General features: G+C 41.6%; 1 protein-coding gene across 28 annotated transcripts in view; it reads right to left on the bottom strand.

Moving 5' to 3' along the window:
- Positions 1 to 22,805, bottom strand: part of LRRTM4 (leucine rich repeat transmembrane neuronal 4) — a 726,983-nt gene that overhangs the window by 131,076 nt on the left and 573,102 nt on the right. Inside the window, exon 8 of one of the 28 annotated variants that reach the window (XM_039527448.1) lies at positions 7,525 to 7,650. The exons of the other annotated variants lie outside the window; for them this stretch is intronic. Within the exon in view, the coding sequence (XP_039383382.1) occupies positions 7,540 to 7,650 (111 nt within the window). The 3' untranslated portion in view covers positions 7,525 to 7,539. Of the gene's footprint in view, positions 1 to 7,524; positions 7,651 to 22,805 lie in introns of those variants that run through there. 28 annotated transcript variants of the gene reach the window in all.

Genomic DNA, 22,805 nt, shown 5'->3' with positions numbered 1-22,805 from the left:
TGATGTGCCCACAGAAATACAGGAAAGTCTGGGTATGTCTATACTGCAATTAAAAACCCGTGGCTGGTCCATGCCAGGTGACTCACGCTAAGGGGCTGTTTAACTGTGGTGTAAATATTCAAGGTCTAGGACTTTGTGAGGTGGAATGGTTCCAGTGCTCAGGCTGCAGCCCGAGCCCAAATGTCTACACCGCAGTTAAACAGCCCCGTTCACCCAAGCCTTGAGAGTCTGAGACAGCTGGCACGGGCCAGCGGCAGGTATCTAATTGCAGTGTAAACACATCCTGCTAGGAATAAAGACCAGCTCTCCTGAGTCTCAGGCTAGTACCTTCACCACTTCATCCTCCCTACTTCCTATCAAGCTCTCATGTGGATAACACCTCCTTGTAGGAACTGGCTGTTTTCTTGGATCTTCTAGTTTGCACAGGGGAGATCAATTAGTGTGGGAAATGGGATAGAAGAGGACTTTTGCCTTGTAGGTGTCCTGCATCCTCTGCCCAGCCAGCCAATGGGACCTGCCTCTTTACAACCCATTCTCAACCAGGGAACCACCAAGGAGAAAGTTGGCCCATCAGGAGCAGGGCCGGTGCCACCGCTAGGCGGCCGCCTAGGGCACCTAGTGGTTGAGGGCGCCTAAAAGCCCGCCCCAGATCACCTGCACTCTCCCTCCTCCACTGAGCACACAGCCCTCGCTCTAAGTCTCCTCCAATCGGCGCCGCAAGCCTGGGAGGGGAGGAGAATTAGAGCGATGCCGGCATACTCAGGGGAGGAGGCGGAGCCAAGGTGAGCTGGGGCGGGCTCCCCGGGCGGGGTTAGCTGCCGCAGAGGGAGGCTCAGCTTCCGTGGTGGGGGGGGGTGTCTCCCCGGGCGGAGTTAACTGCCGCACGGGGGGGATGTAGCTGCTGTGAGGGGATGGCGGTGGGCTCCCCAGGTGGGGGGCTGGGTTAGCTGCCACAGGGGGGCTCCCCAGGTGGGGGGCTGGGTTGGCGTGGTTAGCTGCCGTGGGAGGGGCGGGTTTAACTGGGTGCAGGGGTGGCGCAAGGTGGAAGTTTCGCCTAGGGCCCTGATTCAGAAGTGCACATTTGGGGAGACTGGGGATGGAGATGAGGTGGGGATTAGTGCGAAGGAACAGCAAGTGGTAGAGGTGAGGCAACAAAGGAATTGTCCCTCAGTAGGTTTGCTTGGGGATCTTTGAGAAGAATCAAGGTTTAGGGAAATGGCCAGAAAGTGTTAGGGGAAAGGAGAGGGAAGACTGCAGAGGTGGGCTAGGGTTAATAGTGCTATGGAAAGGGGCTGGGAGAAGGAGGTCTGACAAACAAAGAAATTCATCTTCAGTTCCCCTGCTGAGGAACAGTAAGCTCATCCAGGGTGCTGAAGGGGTTAAGCATTCTTCCACACAGGGGCAAGAGATTTGACTTTCAAAGTGAACCCTTCAGGATCAGGAAAAATCCATTATCCTAATGCCCAAAACTAAGCTGTTGAAACCAAAGGAAATGAATCTATACAGTGGATCATTAGCCATGTGTGGGAGTGTTGCTCCCAGAATTAATAGATGCAACGTCATGCCTTGAGACTACTTTCAATCTTTTCCCAGACAGATGGAAAAATCACAGAGGGAAATTCTTATTCTACTTTCTCTCTCTCTTCCTCTTTAAAAGCTCATTTCTAAACTTCCCAAAAGAGCAATTTGCAATCTACTCCCCTGCCTGCCCCTTCCCCCCAAAGCTTCCATGAACTTGTCATCTGAGTTCAAACTGTAAACCCAGAAATGAAGAATTAACTGAAAATCAGTGATGGGACTGAAGTTGTAAACTCTATGGAGGCAGGCACTATCTGTGCAACACCTTTGAGATCAGGGTCCGTAGGTGCCACAATAATACAGATAATGAACCACAATTTCATTGCTATATCTCATTGGTCCATGCCACACTGAACAGCAAGATAATGGATTCTGAGGTCTCAAGGCCATTTTCAAATCACAAAGCAAATATTTAAAAACAATCATCAGTATTACATGGTGGTTAACGCTGAACATAGAGATTACAGAGACCAAGGACTCCCTGGTTGGGATAAATACTTCTTGACGGTCTTTATTTCCTGTTTCACTGGGTATGTCTACACTGCAATTAGGAGTGTGACTGCACCTGTAGATCATAGCTAGCTTGAGTAACAATAGCAGTGAAGATGTGGCAGCATGGGTGCTGGCGATTCGTGTATGCACTCCTCACCCGGGTAGGTCAGGCTAACCTGTGGTTCACTGTTGTGTAGATCAAAACTAACTTGAGTACATGTACAGGTGCTGCAGTCACCAGTCCAGACGCTTACCTACTCACTTTACATCCCCTAGTGGCCACTATGAATACTTAACAACTAATACAATGCTGAATATATGGCAACTTTCACATAAAGATCTCAAAGCAGGGCTAGATCTCAGTGGCAAAAAAAGCAAGGCTAAATCTCAGTGGCACATAAATTAAGCTTCATGACACCTCTTTTATGTAGGTAAACTTTATACCCATTTCACACACCAGGAAACATTGACAAAGGGTGAAATTCATTCCTGTACAGAAGGGCTATGAATCACTGAAGTTTCACTTATATTCTATGCTGAGGACATGAATGGGACTCCTCCTTGCAATTTCCCTGTATCCTCTTAACTTTAAGCACAGGCTTAAGTCCTTCCATATTTAAGAAAGGCATTCTGTTGTTTCACTCTCTCCCCCCCTCCACTGCAAGCAATAGAGAGGCATTAGATTATTGGCACTAATAGTGATATCACCTCGCTCTTATATAGTGCTTCTCATCAGTAAATCTTAAATTTCTTTACAGAGGAGGGCAGTATTATTATTCCCATTTTACAAATGGGGAAACTGAGGTACAGAGAGGTGATGTGACTTGTCCAAGGTCATCCTGCAGGCCAGTGGCAGAGCCAGGAACAGAGCTCAGGTCTCCTGAGTTCCAGTGCCATGCAGTAAATAATAATTTCCTTGTCAGATTTGTAACCTTAAAATTGCAGAATTATGCTACTATACAAGAGGTTTTCCAAAGTTCTCATTCATCTGGCTCACCATTCAGGTTCCGAACATTCTCTAAATGCTAGGGACGTTCAGATTTGGGACTTTTGTTTAGGATCTGTCATGGTTATTAACAGAATGGGTTGGAAAAATTCTAACATTTCAAAATTTCAAACACAAAAAAAATTCCCCACTCTCCCAATTTTCAACCAGCTTTACAGCTAGTGAAAGTATTTGCTGAAAAAAAAAAGAAGAAGAAATAATTGCAAAACTTATCATCAATTTTCCCTCCCATCCATCTCCCCCACCCCCAGATTCAGGCCCCCAAACTGCAAACAAATCCATTCACCCTTAGCTGTACCAATGTTAATAGTTTAACTGACTTCAGTGTGACCATACATGTGTGAGATGAAACATGGGCATTAAACTTATATTCAGCATCCTAGTTAAGCACCTAAAAGAAGAGAACTAGTGCTTAAAACTTAGTGGTAATAACTATAGCTGGTCAAAAAATGTCCATCAATGTTAGTTTGACAAAGTTGTTTTGCAATAAAGAATCTATTTTTCCCAGAAAAAGATTGATCTTAACTTGTAAAACATGAAGGCCCCAAAACAACAAATCAATTCTGAAATGCTACCACAGTGGCTCATGGTACCATCGGCTGGACTCCCCAGTCAGGCTTCATTTCCCATGATGCACTGCAGCCATGTGACTGCCATGATGCATCACCTTCCCACCCAAGAGGGAACATCAGGGTGCATCATGGGAGATGGTTTCCAGTCAAAATATTTTAGATTTCAAGTTTTCACCAGAATTTTGTTTTTTATTTATTTCTGTCAAAATTTTCTGCTGGAAATCCCTCCCCCCCCCAGCAGTTCTGGTAATAACCAATAAAAAACATTTGAGTGGGGTAATATGAGTAAACAACATAGTGCTAATTGAAGTATAATTCTCAATAGTGATAATATTCTCAACTCTGGCTTCCCTTTCTTTGTAAACAAGCAATCCAAAATCTCATTTCAATTTTGTTTACAGCTGCGAGCTTGTGATTTAAAGTAATAACATGCTGGTGATTTGCACAATCATCTTTATTGAATTAACATTGATCTTTAACTACTAGTGACTCCAAGATTTCCTTTTTTCCATGGCCCAAGTGATAGAATGAATGGCCTTCTCTCCTAAATCTAGCAGGAATGAAAGGCTACAGTTTAACTACTGTCTTGACTTGAAATAAGACAAAACTGAAAGCTTTACACCAATTTACAGTACATTTACCTTTCAATAGAAAGTTCTGAAAAAATAGTGATTTGGGGGATGTTTAAATCCTGTATCTATAGTCAAGGTAGTGAGATGTAAGTGAAATGCAATAAATGAAGCCTTTTACTTGATATCAAGTTTAGAGCTTGCACTGTAACTATTAAAAATCAATCATTTCAAAGGTTTGAAAGAAGGACAAAGAGAGAGACAATTATAATACTTTAGCTCTAGTATAGCACTTTTCACCAGCAGATCTGAATGCGTTTTACAAAAGGTGGATAAGTATAATTTTCCCCAAAAGGAAGTGAGTTGCCCAAAGTCACATTGTATGTGACTGGCAAGTCAAGGGACAGAACCCAGGTCTGTTGACTCCCAGTCCAATGCCTCTAGCCTGTACTGGAGATGCAACTGGGGCAACCACCATTTTAGCTAGTACACCAGGGACATCCAGAGTTAATAGCTTGAGCTAAAGAGCGAAGGCTGTATAGGAGGAGCTGCAACAGGCCCATGACCTCTGCGGATCGGACATGGAGGGGAAGTGTAACCCACTCATTAATGGGCTATATATCATCTCTTCATCAAGTTCTATTCTGTCACCCCTCCTGTTCAGCATGAAGCCAGTGGAAGAGACAATACACATTGGACTGTAGGGATATCAAGATGCTGAAGACGCTCAGGCCTGGGTCACCTTTTCACTGTGGTCTCACGTTTCTCAATGTCTAGCTAAGCTTTGGTGCCTGAATGAGGGCAAGCTGTCTGGCACTCAATCCAGGCATGATGGATGTAACATTGGTTAGAGGGCAATGCAGAGGAAATGATCAAGCTGACAGCTGCCCTCTTTCTAGAGGAGATTTGCCAAGTTTCGTGAGCAAGATGCATAATCCTAGGGGTTATGGAGGATCCTCAGGTGCTCCTGGATGTCCACATCAGCCTTTCACTGTTGAGTCAATTGGTTCTTTGTTCATCTTGCTCGGTAGTTATGTCATTATTGGTGCCTATGTGGGAGCACAACTCTTAGCAAAATTGGGCTATGGCTCAGACACCTAGAGGCTACCAAGTTTGAGTACATTAAATTCTCATGCTTCCAGGTATAGGTCAACAGCTGACTGATGAGGGTTAAGAAGAAGTATCTTCTACAGTAGGGTTATGCCATAATTATCCAAATCAGGCTACCTTCCTCTGAAACATCTGGTGCATGTCACTTTCAGAGGTAGGACATTGGCCTAATTAGTCTCATCCAATATAACAAATCTGTATGTTCTTTATTGTGTTATACAGGAATATTCATTCACTTCCAAAGCAGCATTTCCAGTGATAACATTTCACTGCTAGACCACACTGAGTGTAAGCTAGCTAGGGGCAGACAGTTGGACAAGGTCTTTCCATCACAGTTCATGTCAAACACAAACTTTGGCATTTGTTTTGAAACATAAACCCAGTCAAATGTTACAAAGCACAACAATATCATCTGGGGGAAATAATATACCTGCATATGAGGGAGCAAACAGATCTTCCAAGGTATTCACTGCTATAACCAACTATTTTTCTGCAGTGGACTGGACATCAGGCAGGCCAACTGTTATGCTGTGGTTTTAAATTTAATCTTGCCAGGTTTAGGAGAGGCAGGCGTTTTGATCTATCCTAGATACCAGTGCTTTTATAGGCCCTAAAACACAGGAGCATTTATTTGGGGAACTTTTCCACCGTAGGCGGTAAGACGCCACCAGTGATGGGCATGGTATAAGAAGCTGAAGACAGCATTTCATTACATACCTAAAAATTAAGGTCTTGATTTTCAGAGGTGCTGGACACCCACGTGTACTGCAAAGAGGCAGTCTGACCTAATGCATAAGATACTGGACTGGTACTGCATAGACATAGGTGCTATTCCTAGCTCTGCTACTGATGCGCTGGGTGATCTTGGGCAAGGCACTTCCCCTCTCTCTACCTCAGGTTCTCCATAGGCAACATAGGGATAATGGAGTGTGCTTGGAGATATATGGATGAAAAGTGCTATATAACATCTAAGAATTATTACTGGAGCAGAGGGTGTCAACATCTCTTAAAATTAGACCTTAATTGCTTTATACTGTTAAAAAAAACCCTCCAAACTTTGTATATAACTCCTTCAATAAAGTCCAAATGAACAGCTTTCTAAGAAAGCTGAGCACAACGAAAAGAAAATTCTATATATTAAAATACTAATGAGTTAAGCAACATTCATTTACCATGAAAAGCTATAGTGCATAGGGCCATATTCTGCTCTATGTCAGACACATTGTTTCATTTACATATCTGAGATGAGCAACGCATATAGAAAGAATGTTGTGTTCTGTCTGTCAGGAAACATCATCACCTTCGCAATGACATGAGGAAGTGGGAACTGCACAGCAGCCAACTCAAAATGGCACAAAACCAGTCAATTTAGATAAAATTCTTCCATTCTGGAAATTACATCATAGATTCTTATGGTCCAACATCTTGCAGGTTGGCGCATATTCATAGGCACCATAAGGTACAAGCAAGCACCAAGATTGTTTACTCTTTTAAAAAATAGCTATACTCAAGCAAATTTAGCAGAGCTAAACTTTTCTGCAGCTAAATCAATAATATTGAGTCTCATCTTGCAAGTCATCAGAGCCTGAATTCCTGTTGAAGACAGTGGGAGTTACAGATTGTTTTGACCAACAGTATTTGTTATTATGCAGAAAGGTAGTAAAATGTCATGGCTGATGATGAGAATTGATCCCATAGACGGATTTTTCAATTTGGGATTTAAACAGTCTTTTTTGAGGGAGGAATGGACTGTAGAGAGGACTGGGAGCCAGGAACTTCCAAGTTCTAACCCTGGCTCTGATAATGAATCCCAATATGTGGCCCTGGACAAGTCACTTAACTTCTCTGCTTTCATCTCACGGTCTGTAACATGGAGCTAACTATACCACACTTATCTCCTAGGGGGAATGAGAGGAGGAATTAGTTAGGGAAGGCCTAATTCTGTGCAGCGTTGCATATTGGGCAGACATTTACATGTGTAAAGTGCATATCTTATGCCTAACCCAATAATTGCCATGGAGTTATTCCACTGTCTAGGTATTGCCGGAGTACAGCAAGGTCTGGCTGCACCCCTTTCTGTTCAGGAACATTGCCGGATGCCCAAAGGGGGGGCAGGATGGGGGAGGACAAAGAGCCAGGACTGTCTGCTTTATGTGCCAGGGGATATCATGGAAGTGTCCAGTTACGGAACCTTTATGTTGCCTTTGTCCACCTACAGCAGGGCAAGGAGAACAGAACCAAGGATCAGAACCTGGCTTTCAGTGCAGAAGACAATCAACTCTGGTGTTCCTCCAGCGCAGCCAGCAACAGCCATCAACACGAGCTTGTCCATGTCAACGATGGGGCATGAGAATGAAAGGAACCCCATTAGAAAATGTATACATAAAATCAGGTTAATGCTTTTGCAATGGATGGACATCAAACTTGGCATCTCCCTCTCTCCTCCCCTCCCAGAGCACCACCATAGCAGCAAAACACTGATTAATGCGTGCTCTTCTGAGCCATACCTATTCAGTATTCACAACCTGCAGTTTTCATTGTTTTTTACTGGGAAAAGGCTAAATCTTTCCCCAGCCATCTTTCTTAGCCTTAAATCTTTTAGTGAGAGTTGGAATGAGTTGCTCTCTTGATTAAACACAGGACTCTATTTTACTCCATCATTTCCAGTATTATCACTGAGAAGAAACACATAAAACGCCTGACTATAAATGAGTGTAGTTAATGAAAGAGGGCCACGTGAGGCTTGTAAACGATCTCACTCTTTTGGACTGTGCTCCAAGCTAAAGCTCTTGCAGCCAATCTTCCTTATAGGAAAAAGTGCCTCATTGTAAATGGATCTCTAAATGATTTATGTCCAATAAAGATAATTGGGAGTGCTTGGGCTGCAGGAAGCATCTAGGCTGGCACAATACTCTCTTTGGAGAAAAGTAAAGGTGGAAGGTTGTGCCTGAAATGGTAATGGCACTGATTCCATCCATTCCAATGGCACTTTGTTGAACTTGATGAAGCAATGCAAAAGAACACCCCAAAGTCAATTCTGAAACTTTTATGCATTTTGGCAAGTCTCAGGAGCACGTGTCTACACATACACACAGGTAGAGCCATCAGAATTTCTTCCCCAGTTCACAGAAACCATGACAACTTTGTAGGTATGGCTTAGAGTTTTAATTCTGCTATTAGTTATTCTGATTAATAATAAACCCAAGCAATACTCCATATACAAGGGACCGATTCGAAACACACTCAAGTTTGTTTTGACTTCAATGGCTTTGGGTGAAGCCCCAACACCAGAACCTCTATTTTGAATATTTATGATAGTAAAATAGAAAATACACAGACACAAAGAGATGAATATAATGAAACAGCACACGGCTGACAATAAATCATTATTGATTTTAGTAGGCTCTCCTGAACCTGTTTATATGATGGATTTAAGCCTATGCGAAAACCAGGCATAGACGACAATATAGTATGCAAACTATCACAAGATCAGGCCTGAGCTAATTAATTTGTTCCTGCAGCTCACTCAGTGCATATCCATTAATAGCATGGAGAAATCCAGCCTCTTTCCCTATTCCCTTTAGTGAATTTCTACCCTCTAGTTGGTATGTCCTGGGTATGTCTAATAATTAAATGGCAGGTATTTGTTCTAACTCGGATCTGAGTTCAGATTTTGCAAATCCTCCTCTTTTAAATAAAAAGAGAATTGGCAAGACACATTTTTTTATGGCATCCACAGACTGGCTGTTTTGTAATAAGAGAAATATATTACCCCAAGTTAATTTGAGGGCAGTATACCTAATGCAGCATATCAGTCTTGCATGATTTATGGGATTGTGCCTACATAACTGAAAACGAGCATTGTGTTGCCAATGACAATTACTTTACTGTAAAGCATTTGAGTGGCGTACGCACATTGATTTAATTCATTGTAACCAGGTAGGTTGGCGTTCACGGTATAAGACTGTTACCCCCCAAAAAAGAGCTCTTTACATTTTCCAACAAATACTTCCTTCAGGAATACAAAACCCTGTCATGTCAAAAGCACTTTTCTCCATTATGCCGAGGTTCATTACATCAGGCCTGTTGTAATAAAAATCCATGACTGTATGCACGGAAGACTGAGTCATCACTAGCTGAATCACACGCAAGCAGCATTAGGGAAATATCCATGACCTTCAGTTTCAAGAGCATGAGGTTCCACCTCCACTGAGAACCTAGTAGTTGTAGGCTTTTATCATTTACAGTCAGGCAGTTGTTCACAAACAGTGCACTGAGGCCAGTGAGTGCAAAGTTAGTGAAATCTATGTTACCTCAGATGGTAAACACACTATGTTCAGTCTGTGCTCCTAGTATAGTTTGGTCCATTTTAGGTTGATAGATATATGCTCTAATTCCGTCAGATAGCCAAAACTGTCTATTCTCAGTGCTGCTCTCAGTTGCAACTAGTGTAATAAGGAAGGCTCTGCTAATTTAAGTAGCATTAAAGACCCGTGCAGCAGAGTAGAATTTGCTACAACACCACAGACTCATTCTCAGTCAGGGACAGATCCTTGAAGATGCTCAGCACACTAGTCCTGATCCTGCAAAGCACTGAAATGCATGCTTAACTTAAGTGACTCCAATGGGGGAAAAAACCTCACAGGCTTAAAGTTAAGCATGTGCTCAGGTGCTTTGCAAAAATTAAGATCAGAGTGTGCTCAGCACCTTGCAAGACTGAGCACTCAGTGGGCAAATCAAGCTACTAATTTCCAACACCAAAATAGCAACTTTTCCTCATGCAGCTCAAAACCTGAAGCAGGATCCAAGCACCCGATGAGCAGTGGACTGTGTCTGACCAGGCTGCTGGATTCTTTGCATTACCCAGTGCTCATCTGTTTCTTTAATGCAGGAGACCCTATGGAAGCCAACCAATTTGGCATCAATGCTACCATGGACTGATTCAGAATGTGCCAGACTCCTGTGATGGGGTGCCGGTGTATACTCATCCATTTGCTATGGATACACTGCCCACTTATTTATGGATTCACTTCTTTCCTCTCATTAATGTTTCAAAATCAGGAAGAAAAAAGCTACGTTAGTATTTTGACCTGCTTATTTATGAAGATAAGTACCATTCTGGATGGTTCTATCTTCACTACAGAACCCACAGCCTGACTTCCATGGATTCAAGGGGAGCTGCGGATGCTCAGCATCTGTGAAAGCCAGGCCACCAGCATCCAGAGGGATTCTGAGGTTTGAACATAGAAACTGCATAACTGCATCAGAGCGGTGGGTCACCTAGTTTCATATACTATGGGTGACAGCGGCCTCTACAAGCTGCTTCCAAGGAATGTCTGAGAAGCCCTCAAGTCTAGTCTGTCCATCTGAAAAGTTTATCCCTAATCTTTTCCATTCCTTCCTAACCTTCTCCATTTAAAGTTGGAATATACCATGGAAGTTTATATCTCATCCTGTCTTTTAAAATAAATCTGTCCTAATGTAACACTGCATGTTTTCAGTATCCATACGTAATGGAATGAGACAGTAGGGTGGTCCAAACAAATCAGCAGGACCCAATTCAGAGGGGTTTAGCAAAAAACAAACAAAAAAACCGCAAACACCAACGGATATCTTTCTATAACATGACATCAGTCTTTTGACCCATCCAAAGTGCTCCATATAATCTAACAGACCCAGGTTCCTCCAAGTGACCCTTCCTCACCAACCCAGCTACAGATTCCAAGCTGCAGGGAGGGAGTTGGCAGTTTTATACAGGGCTTCCCTATTCAAAACCCTTTGCAAGAAGGGAAAGCCTTCCCCTGTCTTTCTGGATGATTGACAGTGTGGCTAGCTAATCAGCTCTGTCCCCTACTCCCATTCCTACAATGGCTTCACCCCATCACACCATATAAATGTCCGGTCCCTATTCTCTGTGTTTAAGTCATTGGAAAATCGGGGCCAGATTTTTAGAGATTCTGAGCACCCTGTTCTCTATCTGAAACCAATGAAAGCTTCTCACACTGAGTGCCTCTGAAAAAAAATCAGGCCTTTCATGTCTCAAATTGGACACCCAAAAATGAGAGCCCATTGTTGAAAATACAGCTGCAAGCACAGAGAAACATTGTGCATACATGCTGTTCAGGGTATTCTATTTTTCATCCTTGTCTATCCATAATTTATTTTAAGCTATGCTTTCGGTGATGGTGTCACTTGTTTTACTCATATATACAAAATAAAGAGGTTTCGTTAGATTATGTAATGTATATCAGGAATAGAAAGGAATATAAATACTGAGGAACATTCCAGCTATGTTAACATGAATGTTCCAGATATCAGATTATCTGAAGGAAGCAACAACTTTCAGGCTTCTACAGTATTCACTCACACTTGAATCAGTAATGCAGCATCTTTAGTTGGCATATTAGAGAGACGGGCAGACTTTCAAGAGTACTGAGAATGCCGCCATTAGCATCACAACTGGAATGGCTGGCAGCTGAGCACTTCAGAGAATCTGGCCTTGATCTGTCTTGAAAAATCTGGCCCACAGTGAACTTGAAATCTAGTCAATTAAAAATGGCAGCTGCAACTTTAGACACCTGAATACCTTTGTAAGTCTCGCCCAAACTCATTTTTGAAAATTTTACCCTATATGTCCACAGGGTTCTGTAAATCACCTTGCACTCTTTTCAGTGACCAAATATGAAATAAATCAAAATACCACCAGCTGCCACCACCCAAAACCAAAAGGCGGAAAGTGCTCTCTAAGTCTGGAAGTTCTTCCAAGTTTTGACAGTTAAAGTGATGCTTAGGCAACACACTGGTCCTCCACACAGAAGTGAATTTCACCCATTAGGATTATGCCTTTTGCAAACTGCTTAAATATCTTCATTCCCCACAGATGGTGGATTAAAAAACATCACTGATTTAATCATTTTTTTTCTGAAGGGCCCTGAATACAACCCCAAATTTACATCCTTTATAAAATAATAATACAGTGTGGGGTCAGCTGCATCCAGTGCACCCCCCCAGGGCAAGGGATGCCTCTGCACTGCCCTGCTAACGGAGTAGTAGTTCTCCCACAAAGGGCTTCTGAAACTCAACACAGGCTTTTCTTGGCCTTCCCCACCCTTTCTCAGGGCTCTGAGTTTATTTGCATAAATACAGCTCCAAGATGAAACTCTAAGTCAAAACACAGTCCCTGTGGTTTACCCTCTTGTAGGGTTACACTCAGTTTCAGCAGGGAAACTCCACATCCCAGGTCTTTCTGCTGGAGCCTGCTCACTCCCAGCAGTCTTCAATTTACCCTACTCCCAGACCTTCCTCTGCTTTGCCAGGCCACTCCCAGATCCTACCCGTCTGGAGCCTCAAGTTTCTGGCTCTGGCTTTCAGACCCTTCAGTATCCTAAGCTTGCTCCTTCACTGCAGCCACTGATCCAACCCAGGTGTGTGACTTTAGTAATCAGGGTTGGCTAGCCCCAGCCTCCCCGGCCCTTACGGGGCAAGCCACCTTGTTACAGCTGCCAAGTAACCCATGAAGTTCCCTCCCATTGACATGGCTGCTCTCTTGTTTTTTTTCAAAACTCTATGGGTTGATTTGATTTAATTTAATTTAATTTTGCTTTAAGCAGAAATGAACATAAAAAAATCTCACCTCTGTTATTTATTATTTGCATTTCAGTAGCACCAGGAACCCCAGACATGGACCAGGACCCTACTGTGCTAGGTGCTGTACAAACAAAGAACAGACTAATGCTGAAGTTCAAAAATAGATTTCAAGTCATCATGCTAAAGAAAGGAGTGGCAGAACCTTCTCCAAGCAAGAAAATTCAAAGTAAAAGGCAGCCAGTCCATCTTTAATTCATCCCACTGGTCTGAAACAATGCATAAAGCTTCAGATCAGTGAATTATGTTGTCTCTCCTACTGTAAGTGCTACAATAAGAATGAACAATGACTAAGATGGAGCACTGGCCTCTACCTTTGCATTTCAACAAATCTGCCTCTGTGTCCCCTCCTCACTGTAACCTCTCCACGCTGCAGGTAATGCTATGCTAATTGTACAGTAATTAATCTCTCTCCCTTCAAATCCATCATCTCCAGAGAATTTATGACAAACATTCCCAACATCCTGTTGTTACAGTTAAAAATACCGCAAGTGAAATAGCTGCATGCCGACATGCCTGCCACCTCTGATGCACAATCTACCCTCCCCGTTTAAAAGATACTAATGATTTCCTATGAAAAATTGATCAGCATAATAGGGGTGAGCATGCCTGATAAAAGCCCTTTGATTGCCAGCTTTGATATGCTGTCTCTATACCATCATCCCCAGCGTGGATGACATGCATGCATTATCAGAGCACAGGGTCATACCCTTGGCCTCAGATAAGCCCCCCCTTTGTACTCCTCCATCTGCACAAAGGAGGGTTTAAAACTGCCTAAAACAGTAGCTGAGGATTGCCCTTTCCTAGCCCAGGGCCCCAAAAGAGGCAATCTAGGACTCTAAGCACAACACAGCACAGGTCCCTTTTGGCTCCACCCCATGCCAAACTCTCCCCCCCCCCACCCTACCCTACCCTACCCTACCCTTGGAGCATAGGGGGCAGGAGCTGTCCTCTTCCCACCCAGAGAGGTAATGGTAAAGGATGGCCTTCTCACCCTTCCTTCAGCAATAGGGGTGTCTTCTATTCTTGGAGAGGCAGGGTGAAAGTAGGGCCTCCTCACAAAAGTTTACATCCAGAATTTGCTTGGGTTAAGAGGCTGGCCGAAGGCCGCTGCACTCTTCTTCTGCCATACCCAGGTTTTTCAGGTGGGGTCCCACTGAGCAATGGATCTGATAGCTAACAGATGCGTGGAGAGGTCCCTGCCTCTCAGAGCCATAGCTTCACACTGCAGACTCAGGCAGATGTCACATTCAGTTACTCTCATGTCTTATTTTCAATCTTTTCTCCACAACCATGGGGGCTAGAAACTTACTTTTTCTTAAAAATGAACACAGACTCTAGGGCAATAATCCCAACTCCAGGTTCTGGGCCCCTTGGCACAGACCTAAATGCAGTCCTAGCCAGCCTTCCATCATCCATCTCAACCTCACAAACATACTGCATGTTCTGAGCTGAAACATGATGTGCACTGGCAATCTTGGCTGGTGGTCCCCAGCTCCTTGGGAGCCAGCTATCTGCCAGCACACATTAGAGCAGCCCTGAAACTGCTCCAACTGGTATCAAGCTGCTGATTTGTCACACAAAGCTTCTCCCCACACCCTAACTGGTTGGCTCTCTCTGTGTGTGTGTGTGTGTATACACATACATACATATATATATATATATATACACACACACACACACACACACTCACACATATATATATATGGTGGCAAAAGGTCACCTATGCTCCGCCCACTATGATATATGACTTTTGCTGCATTGATTTTGAACACGCCAAGGCTTTAAAAAAAAAAGATATAAACGAAGTAATGTACTGGGCTAAATACCACCCTGGCTTATTACTAGGAATGGGCAAAACAAATGACATGTTTGCCAAACGCTACAGTGTTGAAATCAGCATTGTTCTGCCAGATGTCTATTTCCCAACACCAGTCCAAAAATATTGGCACGATGAATATTCATTTGCCCATGCCTGGAGCTGATTAGTGCTCCTTTAGCTCTGTTGATTTTAACAGATCCAGACTAACACGGCTACCCCTCTGATACTTGATTTTAACAGGATATGTAAATAGATGTATCTGGTTTTACGGTCTGAACCTATTTAGGGTCTAATTCTCATTGAAACCAATTAGACTAATCAGCTGAGTAAGGGCTATAGCACTGGGCCCCTTTAATTAAGGACCAGAAGATCACAGTGATTCCTTCCTGCTTTGGAATCTATGATTAAATCAGTGACAATTCGGTTTGTGGGGGACTATCCATTTCACTGCACAAACAAAGGAAGATATTGTGTTTATCCAGAAATCATTTGTTAGACGTGTTCAAAATCACTGCTAAACAACATGGAATACCTTTTTGCAATGGATTTTTATTTGCCATATTGCACTGGCACATTATTTAGTAATTCAAACTGCAGTTCCAAAAACCTCTATTGATATCTTTCATCCGAACTTCCAAATCCACAAGGTGCTGGCAAGAGTGCCTTAAAATGGGCTGTTATCAATTCTAATCCTTATGGTTATAACTCAAATGGATACACTATCTGTGATCATTCTATCAAGGGGAAAAACAAAAACCCAGCAATTTTGAAAAGGTCATCTACATGCTCAGTACAAACAGATTTAACCCAGAGCAAGAGCTCATACCATATGCAATGAGTGATAGGAAAGTAAAATCAGCAACACATGCAATTTTGGAAACCCAGCTATTTCCTGCTATATGAAACAATATTATCATGAACTAGAAATGATCTCAAGCCACCAAGTTCAGACCCAGATCTGGATTTTTCAACTTTCCAAAGCTCTTGGGTGCTTGAGATGGGGAAATTTGTCTCAGACCATTCAACAGTATTCAAATTTAGGTTGGGATTCTAAACCCCTAATATTTAGACCAGGGTGACTGGGCTAATTTCAATTATTAGTCAGTAAAGGGGTAAGTATTCTAGGAAGCCAGGACCTAGTTTAGTAATATGAGAATTTTCCCAGTGGGAATTTTGAAAACATGGGCTAAAATCAGATGGGCAAATTGGTTTGGACATAGAACCCCTTTGAGACAGACACCTTACTTAAGGTTCTGAAATATTAAGAGACTGCCTCCCTTCTAGCCTCCATGTCCAGCAAAGAGGAGAGGCTGAAGAATATAATTGTTATGGGAAGACTGCTCTCAGGGTAGATATGTCTATAGTTGGGAACTGAAATGGATATGCCAGGCACTTCACAAGAGACCCCATTACAATGACATTTTTAGTCATTCTGGAGACTCAAAAGGTTCATAAAGTGGAGCTGGGCTTTGGATAAGAATCCAAAACTTCAGAGGATTATCTTAGCTATAGCTGAACTTTTGAGTTTAGCACAAACTGCAAGTGGGTTTTTAAATCAGCTTCTTAAAGTATCTATTCATAAATAGTTGAATTAATAAAATTTTGCATGCATACACTGGAAAAGTAGTTTACACTCCACTCTATCCGCCACCAGAGGATAACAACCTACTAATGTTATCAGCTAAGGAGGAGCTACTCCATCTCTGTGTTCTGTTCTGAAGGTCCTGCTGTTGGCTCATTCTGGGGGGGGTCATCACAGCAGCACCCTTAATCAAAGGATCTCAAAAACGAGTATTACTATAATGTTGCACACTGATTTGCCCAAGGTCACACAAGAAGTGAGAAGTAATCTGGAACAGAATGCCAATCTCCCAACTCCTATCCCCTGCACTAACAACTAGATAACACGGCTCCCTGAGGATCATTTGTCATCCTGCAGCTGAGACATTTCCACAGAAAACTCTACATATTCTACACCAAAACTCTGTAAGTTTTTGATTGAGCTCGATTGCTCTACAGAGCCTGGAGAGGATGACAGAGAAAATAGAGCATTTGCCTGTTGACAAAAAGCTCAATTTTTTACACCATTTTTCTTTCTGGTCACAACAAAATAAAAGCAGATGTCAAAACATGGTATAATTATGTTTCACAAGAGTTTCTCTCAACACAGATTGTTTTTTCTTCTCTAGCACAGATACACCCAAAGCGGATATAGATTGAGTACACTGTTCCCCCTTGAAATAAATAGTAATAACAACAAATAATAAAAACCCTCTGAGTTGTCATGTGTTTGAATTGACAGCTTAACTTATACATAAGGATAAGAATGAATGAGAAAGCAGGGTCACTGGTGAAGGCATAAGAGAGAAGCAATAGTTACCACATAAAATAAGTAGCTAATAAGTTATTTTAAAAGGGAATTGCCTGGGCATGTGTAACCCACACACCTTCTGGGTCTAGTGTTCTGGCCCATCTAGTGGCACCGAGACCACTTAGAGAGATAAAATTAGTCTGCTAACAGCCAATTGGCTTTTAGCTCATACTGTAGAGGCTTGTGCACTAAGCTTCCGAGGTCCTGGGTTTGATCCTGCCCCCTGGTGACCGGGGTCTCTCAGTGTTATATATGTTTTACATTAGTAAATAGGGACCTGGATCCAAAGCCCACTGAAGACAATGGAAAGAATCCTATTGACTTCAGTGGGTTTTTGAATTATGTCCTATATTAGGAATAATAATGTTATTCTTGTTTCCTTACAGTCAAGGGTTGTAGACTTGATCCAAAGCATATCAAAGTCACTGGGAGTCTTCCACAGACTTCAGCTGGCTTTGGATCAGGTGCCGTGTACTTCAGACAGGGCTGTTACGGAAGCACCAGTCACAACTCCACTGTTAAGGTTGAGCTCAGTTTTGCATTGAAAGCAGAGATTCAACCTCTTGGCTATGTAGGGGGAAAAAAAACAGTTTTTCCCCTCCCCAAGCAGTACTTACTGAGTATAGAATGAATTTTTCTGAAAATTTACAAATAAATCTGTTTATTAGTTGGAGTTCAACTTAATTATTAATTGGATCACTTAAGAAATATAGCATCTCCGACAGCCTTTTTTCATCCTGAAAGATCTTCCCACTTTCCATATAGTTAGGAATAATTGCAATCTTGTGCACAGGCAATATTTGAAGAAATTAGATTGGAATTAAGCTTAGTTATTAATGATTTTTGTGTCTGATCCTTATGGTCGCATAGGCTACAGTGAGGTTCAGATCAACAGCTCGGGTAACTCTTAAATGGGTTTGCCACACCAACGGTAACAACCCAGCACCAGATTTCGTATACAACTACTTGGCATGCAACAAGACTGAGTTCTCATTAGTAGTTTATTTGGTCCAATTGCAATTGCCTTAAAGGTCCCATAGCTGTATGCTAGCATGGGTATCAATGCTTGAAAGGCTGTCTGTGGCACTGCTGCCTTGGCCTTCACAGCACAAGAGATTCAACAGGCAATGAGGGGGGGGGAAATGTCCCCTAAAAGGTGCTGTTTTCCATACCTGAATGCGATTAGATTTCTTTTACATTTAATCTTAACTCTGAATTTCCTGTGTTTATAATTATCCTGTGGTTTGGGGATACATCCCTGTAATGTGTCTTTATTCTCAATTCCTGGGACACACTCTCTACCCCCATTTTACTGTATTTTCTGCCTGGGATTATTAGATTAGATTGGATGGAGGGATGGATGGATATGCAATATATAGAGCTAGACTGTGGCATTTACTTACTACCCTGAATAGGGAGCATTGCAGAACCTCACAATTTTAGGGAGAATTCGGAGGCACAATTCCTCCCCAGACTCCCTGTTGGACAGGAGCAGTGTGTAGGATACACCTTCCTTTCGTCCTTCACTCAATTAACTCACCATAACCGCTGTTTAGAGCCTAGGATTACAGATAGGTCTCGTACGTCAATACATGGGGGCTTTGTTGAGACCAAAGAGGAAGCAAGATCCAGAATTGAGGCTCTCTCAGCAAAAGTGTCCAGCTGACATCCCCCGCCCCATCCAAGTACATTAATTATTGTGCAGATTTAGTTTGCTTTGTTCCTCCAGTGGTGATAGAACCTGCCATCGCTGAGACTTGTTTTGACAGCACAGCAAGCTCTCCATAGACTTCTATTATCTCTTTTTCAAACCAGCTCATCTTGATAATGTAATGTCTCCACAGGCTTTCACATTCACAGAGGCATGAGATTGCTGAGGCAATTCTACACCCTAGTCTAGGAAATGAGGAATTATTGTTAGTAGAAAACTGAAACAAACAAAAAGCATAGATCTGCACAACAGCCAGTTCAAATGCAAAGGCTAGGACTTTGCTAACACATTTTCCCCATTAACGTAATCAGAGATCTTGACCTGCTTGACTTTGATGGGGTTGTGTACAGGCATAAGACTCCATTTGAATGGATCGAATTGTAGGATGAACCCACAAATGAGACAGTTCAAGCCCTGAATTAATCAGTATATAAAAAAACTAAAACAAAACACAATACAAAACAACCCCCCCCCAAAAAAAAAAACAACCACCAAACAACCGATACCCAGATGTGGACATGACATACCAAGAGCCAAAGAACCCAACCCAAAATTCACTATCAGTATTATCTCACTCTTATTAACTCTCCCTTTAAAACACAATATGCACTGACCCATGGGAGTTAGACTTACAGCAACAAAATACAAGTTTCTTTCTTAAAATGGCTTATATAGAAATTCTCTGAACTGCATTTGTGAAATTAACTTTAATCACACCATTTGCATCCTACACAATCTTAGTTCATTAGATCAGGATGTGCTGCTGTAGTTAATGTTGAATTGGCACCTCTATTAGAAACCCTGTTGTTTACAAAAACACACTGGACTGAATGCAGTGGGAATTGCCCTGAACAGCACCCATTCAGATCCAAACTTTGCAGCTCTGATTATATACTTTACCACAGGAGTTAAAGATATGTAAGCACAGATAACAAAAGGAAATACCTTAATGATCTATGCCGAGAAGTAAAAAAAATGAACCTAGTAATCCTCTTAAGTTATCATAATTAAAAATCCAAACATTAAGAACAATTTCCAGCCCCCATAAACAAAAATTGGATGGAAAATTAATGACCTTTGTTAACCTCATTGTAAAAGAACACAGTAATATGTACTAATTATACAGCTTTGCATATTTGTAAATTACTGGCTCTCCTCTAGTAAATGAGTGCTTTTGGCATACCTCTTGGAAAACCAATACAGTATGCAGGTTACCATAGTTATATCAGAAAACTGGAAGGAATTTTTTCCCCAGTAAAACTGGGACATTGTTATTCAAGTGACTGAAATCTCTCTCCAGTTTCAATATAAGTGTTTGGTGATAAATTGGTGATGGATGAACCTTAAAAGGTTCTGCTTTGATACCATGGTGATCAATATTAATTTCTAGATATATTATGTTATTCAGCTCAGCAATGCACATACTTAACTTCAAAAACAAATGCCTCAATCCAGAAAAGGCAAAATCTTTCAAAATGTGGAAAAAAATATGTTTATAATCCTCAAAACTGAAACAATTGTATTAAATCAGAGTCATACCTACAGGCCTGAAAGAGGATAGGGGTGCCATTGTGCTACGCAGACACATAGTAGGAAAGAGTCCCTACCCAAAAAAAGCTAACAAAATTCAAGAGAGGCTGTATAACCTAGTGGGTAGGCACTAGACTGTTTCAGGAAATCTGGGTTCTAACCCTGATCCCATTACTGTCCCACTGGATGACTCTTCCCCTCCTTCTGTCTCCCAATTCCCCTCTCTCTGCCTTTTACCCTTTGGGTATCTTTTCTGTTTAGACTGGGTACCTTTTAGGGCAGAGACTGTCTTTCATTTTACATTTGTACAGCACCTAGAACTATGGGGCCTCAATCCTGGTGGAAGGTTCTAGCTATTACCGAAATTCATGAGGTCAGGCCTTTTTATTTATTGTTTTAAATAATGTACTGGGTCCTGAAACTGAAGATCTCAACTCAAGGTCTGAGTTTTGCTGGTCTCTAGTGGTGCCATTATTCTATTGAAATATATAGGTAGAACAGGTCAAAAAAAATTCGATGAAAATCTTATTTTGCTCTGAAAAACGCATATTTGGGATAACTGAAATACTTCCTGAATTCATATAAAATTCACCAAGTTAATTTGGCTGAAAGAAAAAGCTGCCACAAGTCGAAATATTTTGTTTTTGACATTTTGGTAAATGGACCATTTTCATTTTTCAAATTCAAAATTACTTTTTGTTGCTAATTTTACTTCCATTTTCTTTTAAAAGAGGTAAAAGAAACCCTCAAACATGAAACCTTTTATTCAATCCTAAAACTTTTTTTTTTCCTGGCCAAACAAAATCACTTTGGAACAACCCAGAACAATTTTTTAAAAATGAATTTTTGATTTGGCAACCAAACCGGAAAAAAAAATGAATTATTTGCACAGCTCTATTTGTAGGACACAGACAAGTCAGATGTCATAGGCTGATAGATCTTAAGGAAAGAGGGGACCATTAGATCACGTTGTCTGATCTGTCAAGCATAGTCCATTACATTTCACCTAGTTACCCCTGCACCGACCTCATCAACATTTATTTGGCTAAAGCATATCTTCCAGAAAGGCATCAAGTCTTGATCTGAAGACATTTTTGCCTTCAATCCTTTGGTGCACTCCACAAGAGAGTTATGCTAATACAGAATATGGTCCCTGAAGTGGGCTTATTGTATCTTCACAGGTCTTCTTTAAAAGTCATAAAGACATGTCTGATATGGTTTTTTTTCCTGTGGGTACGAGGAATCCACTCCAGTAGTTTCATCCTCTTACGTCTCTATCTGCTGCAAACTAATACAGCTGGGATTGTTGTAACAGAATCAGAATAGTTCATTTATGTCCCTATCTCAGTTTCTGTTCCACTGCCCAGAATGGGTTAAGGGTTAGAGATCTTTCTGAGCGGGAAACATGACATGTACCTTCCCATGGTTATGAATTTAACAGAGAACTACCAATAAGAAGGTCGTGAGAACTAACTTTTGCCTATATTGTACATGTATTCATATATTGTAAAATGTTTTCCCTAATCAATATTTTATTAATTTCGCAACTCAAAGTCTTTGATACGGATGAGCTCCCATGATTCACAGGAGAACAATAGCTTTAATTTTATGGCTCTACTTATCAGAAGAGACTTTGGTAAAACTTGATCATCCATTGCAAATACAGCACCGTTTATAGAACTTATATGACAAGTAAAACACTTTGTAGAGAATATACGTAAAAGCTTTGTGATAAACTCCCTCTCATTATATAAAAGCTCTTAATGTATTATCAGTTAAAAAAATCTGCCAGGAGGGATATTGTCTCTGTTTAACAGTAATGGATTCAGATTACACCATTATCGAGCATCTCTTTTTCTGTGTACAGGCTAAAGGCTTAATGCTTGAAAACAGTGATAGCCTCGCTGGTTTATGAAGCTTGACTATGATATAATTAAGCATCTTTCTGTTTATCTAGAAAAAAATTAATTAAAATGTGTATCTATTTTTACATAGGTGTACGCACACACACACTATATATATATAAAATACTTCTATGCACCCAATCCTGCAAACCATTATTCTTTGGGTCTCTCTCTCTCTTACACACACACACACATACACACACTTGAGAGAAGGATATTGACTTTACCATCCCTGTTGATTCGGGGGGCGGTGGGGAGGAGGGGTTTGGCAATACTCATCCTTCCTCAAGATCTTTCTACAAAGGGTAAAGCCAACCCTGCAAAATCTTACTTTCCTGAGTAGTCCCATTGACTTTAATGGAAGATTAAACTGCTCCACAATCTATCAATGTCTAAGGATTTTGGGTCAGGCCCATGCAGACAAAGGATTCGCAGGATTGGGCCCATATATAGGCAAACTGGGCCTGATTCTTTTCACTTAATACCAGCTTTATGC

The sequence above is a fragment of the Mauremys reevesii genome, linkage group 2, assembly GCF_016161935.1.
Source record: "Mauremys reevesii isolate NIE-2019 linkage group 2, ASM1616193v1, whole genome shotgun sequence".
NCBI classification, from domain to species: Eukaryota; Metazoa; Chordata; order Testudines; family Geoemydidae; genus Mauremys; species Mauremys reevesii.
The sequence above is the reverse complement of the archived record's forward strand: the minus strand, read 5'-3'. Positions and strand labels throughout refer to the sequence as shown.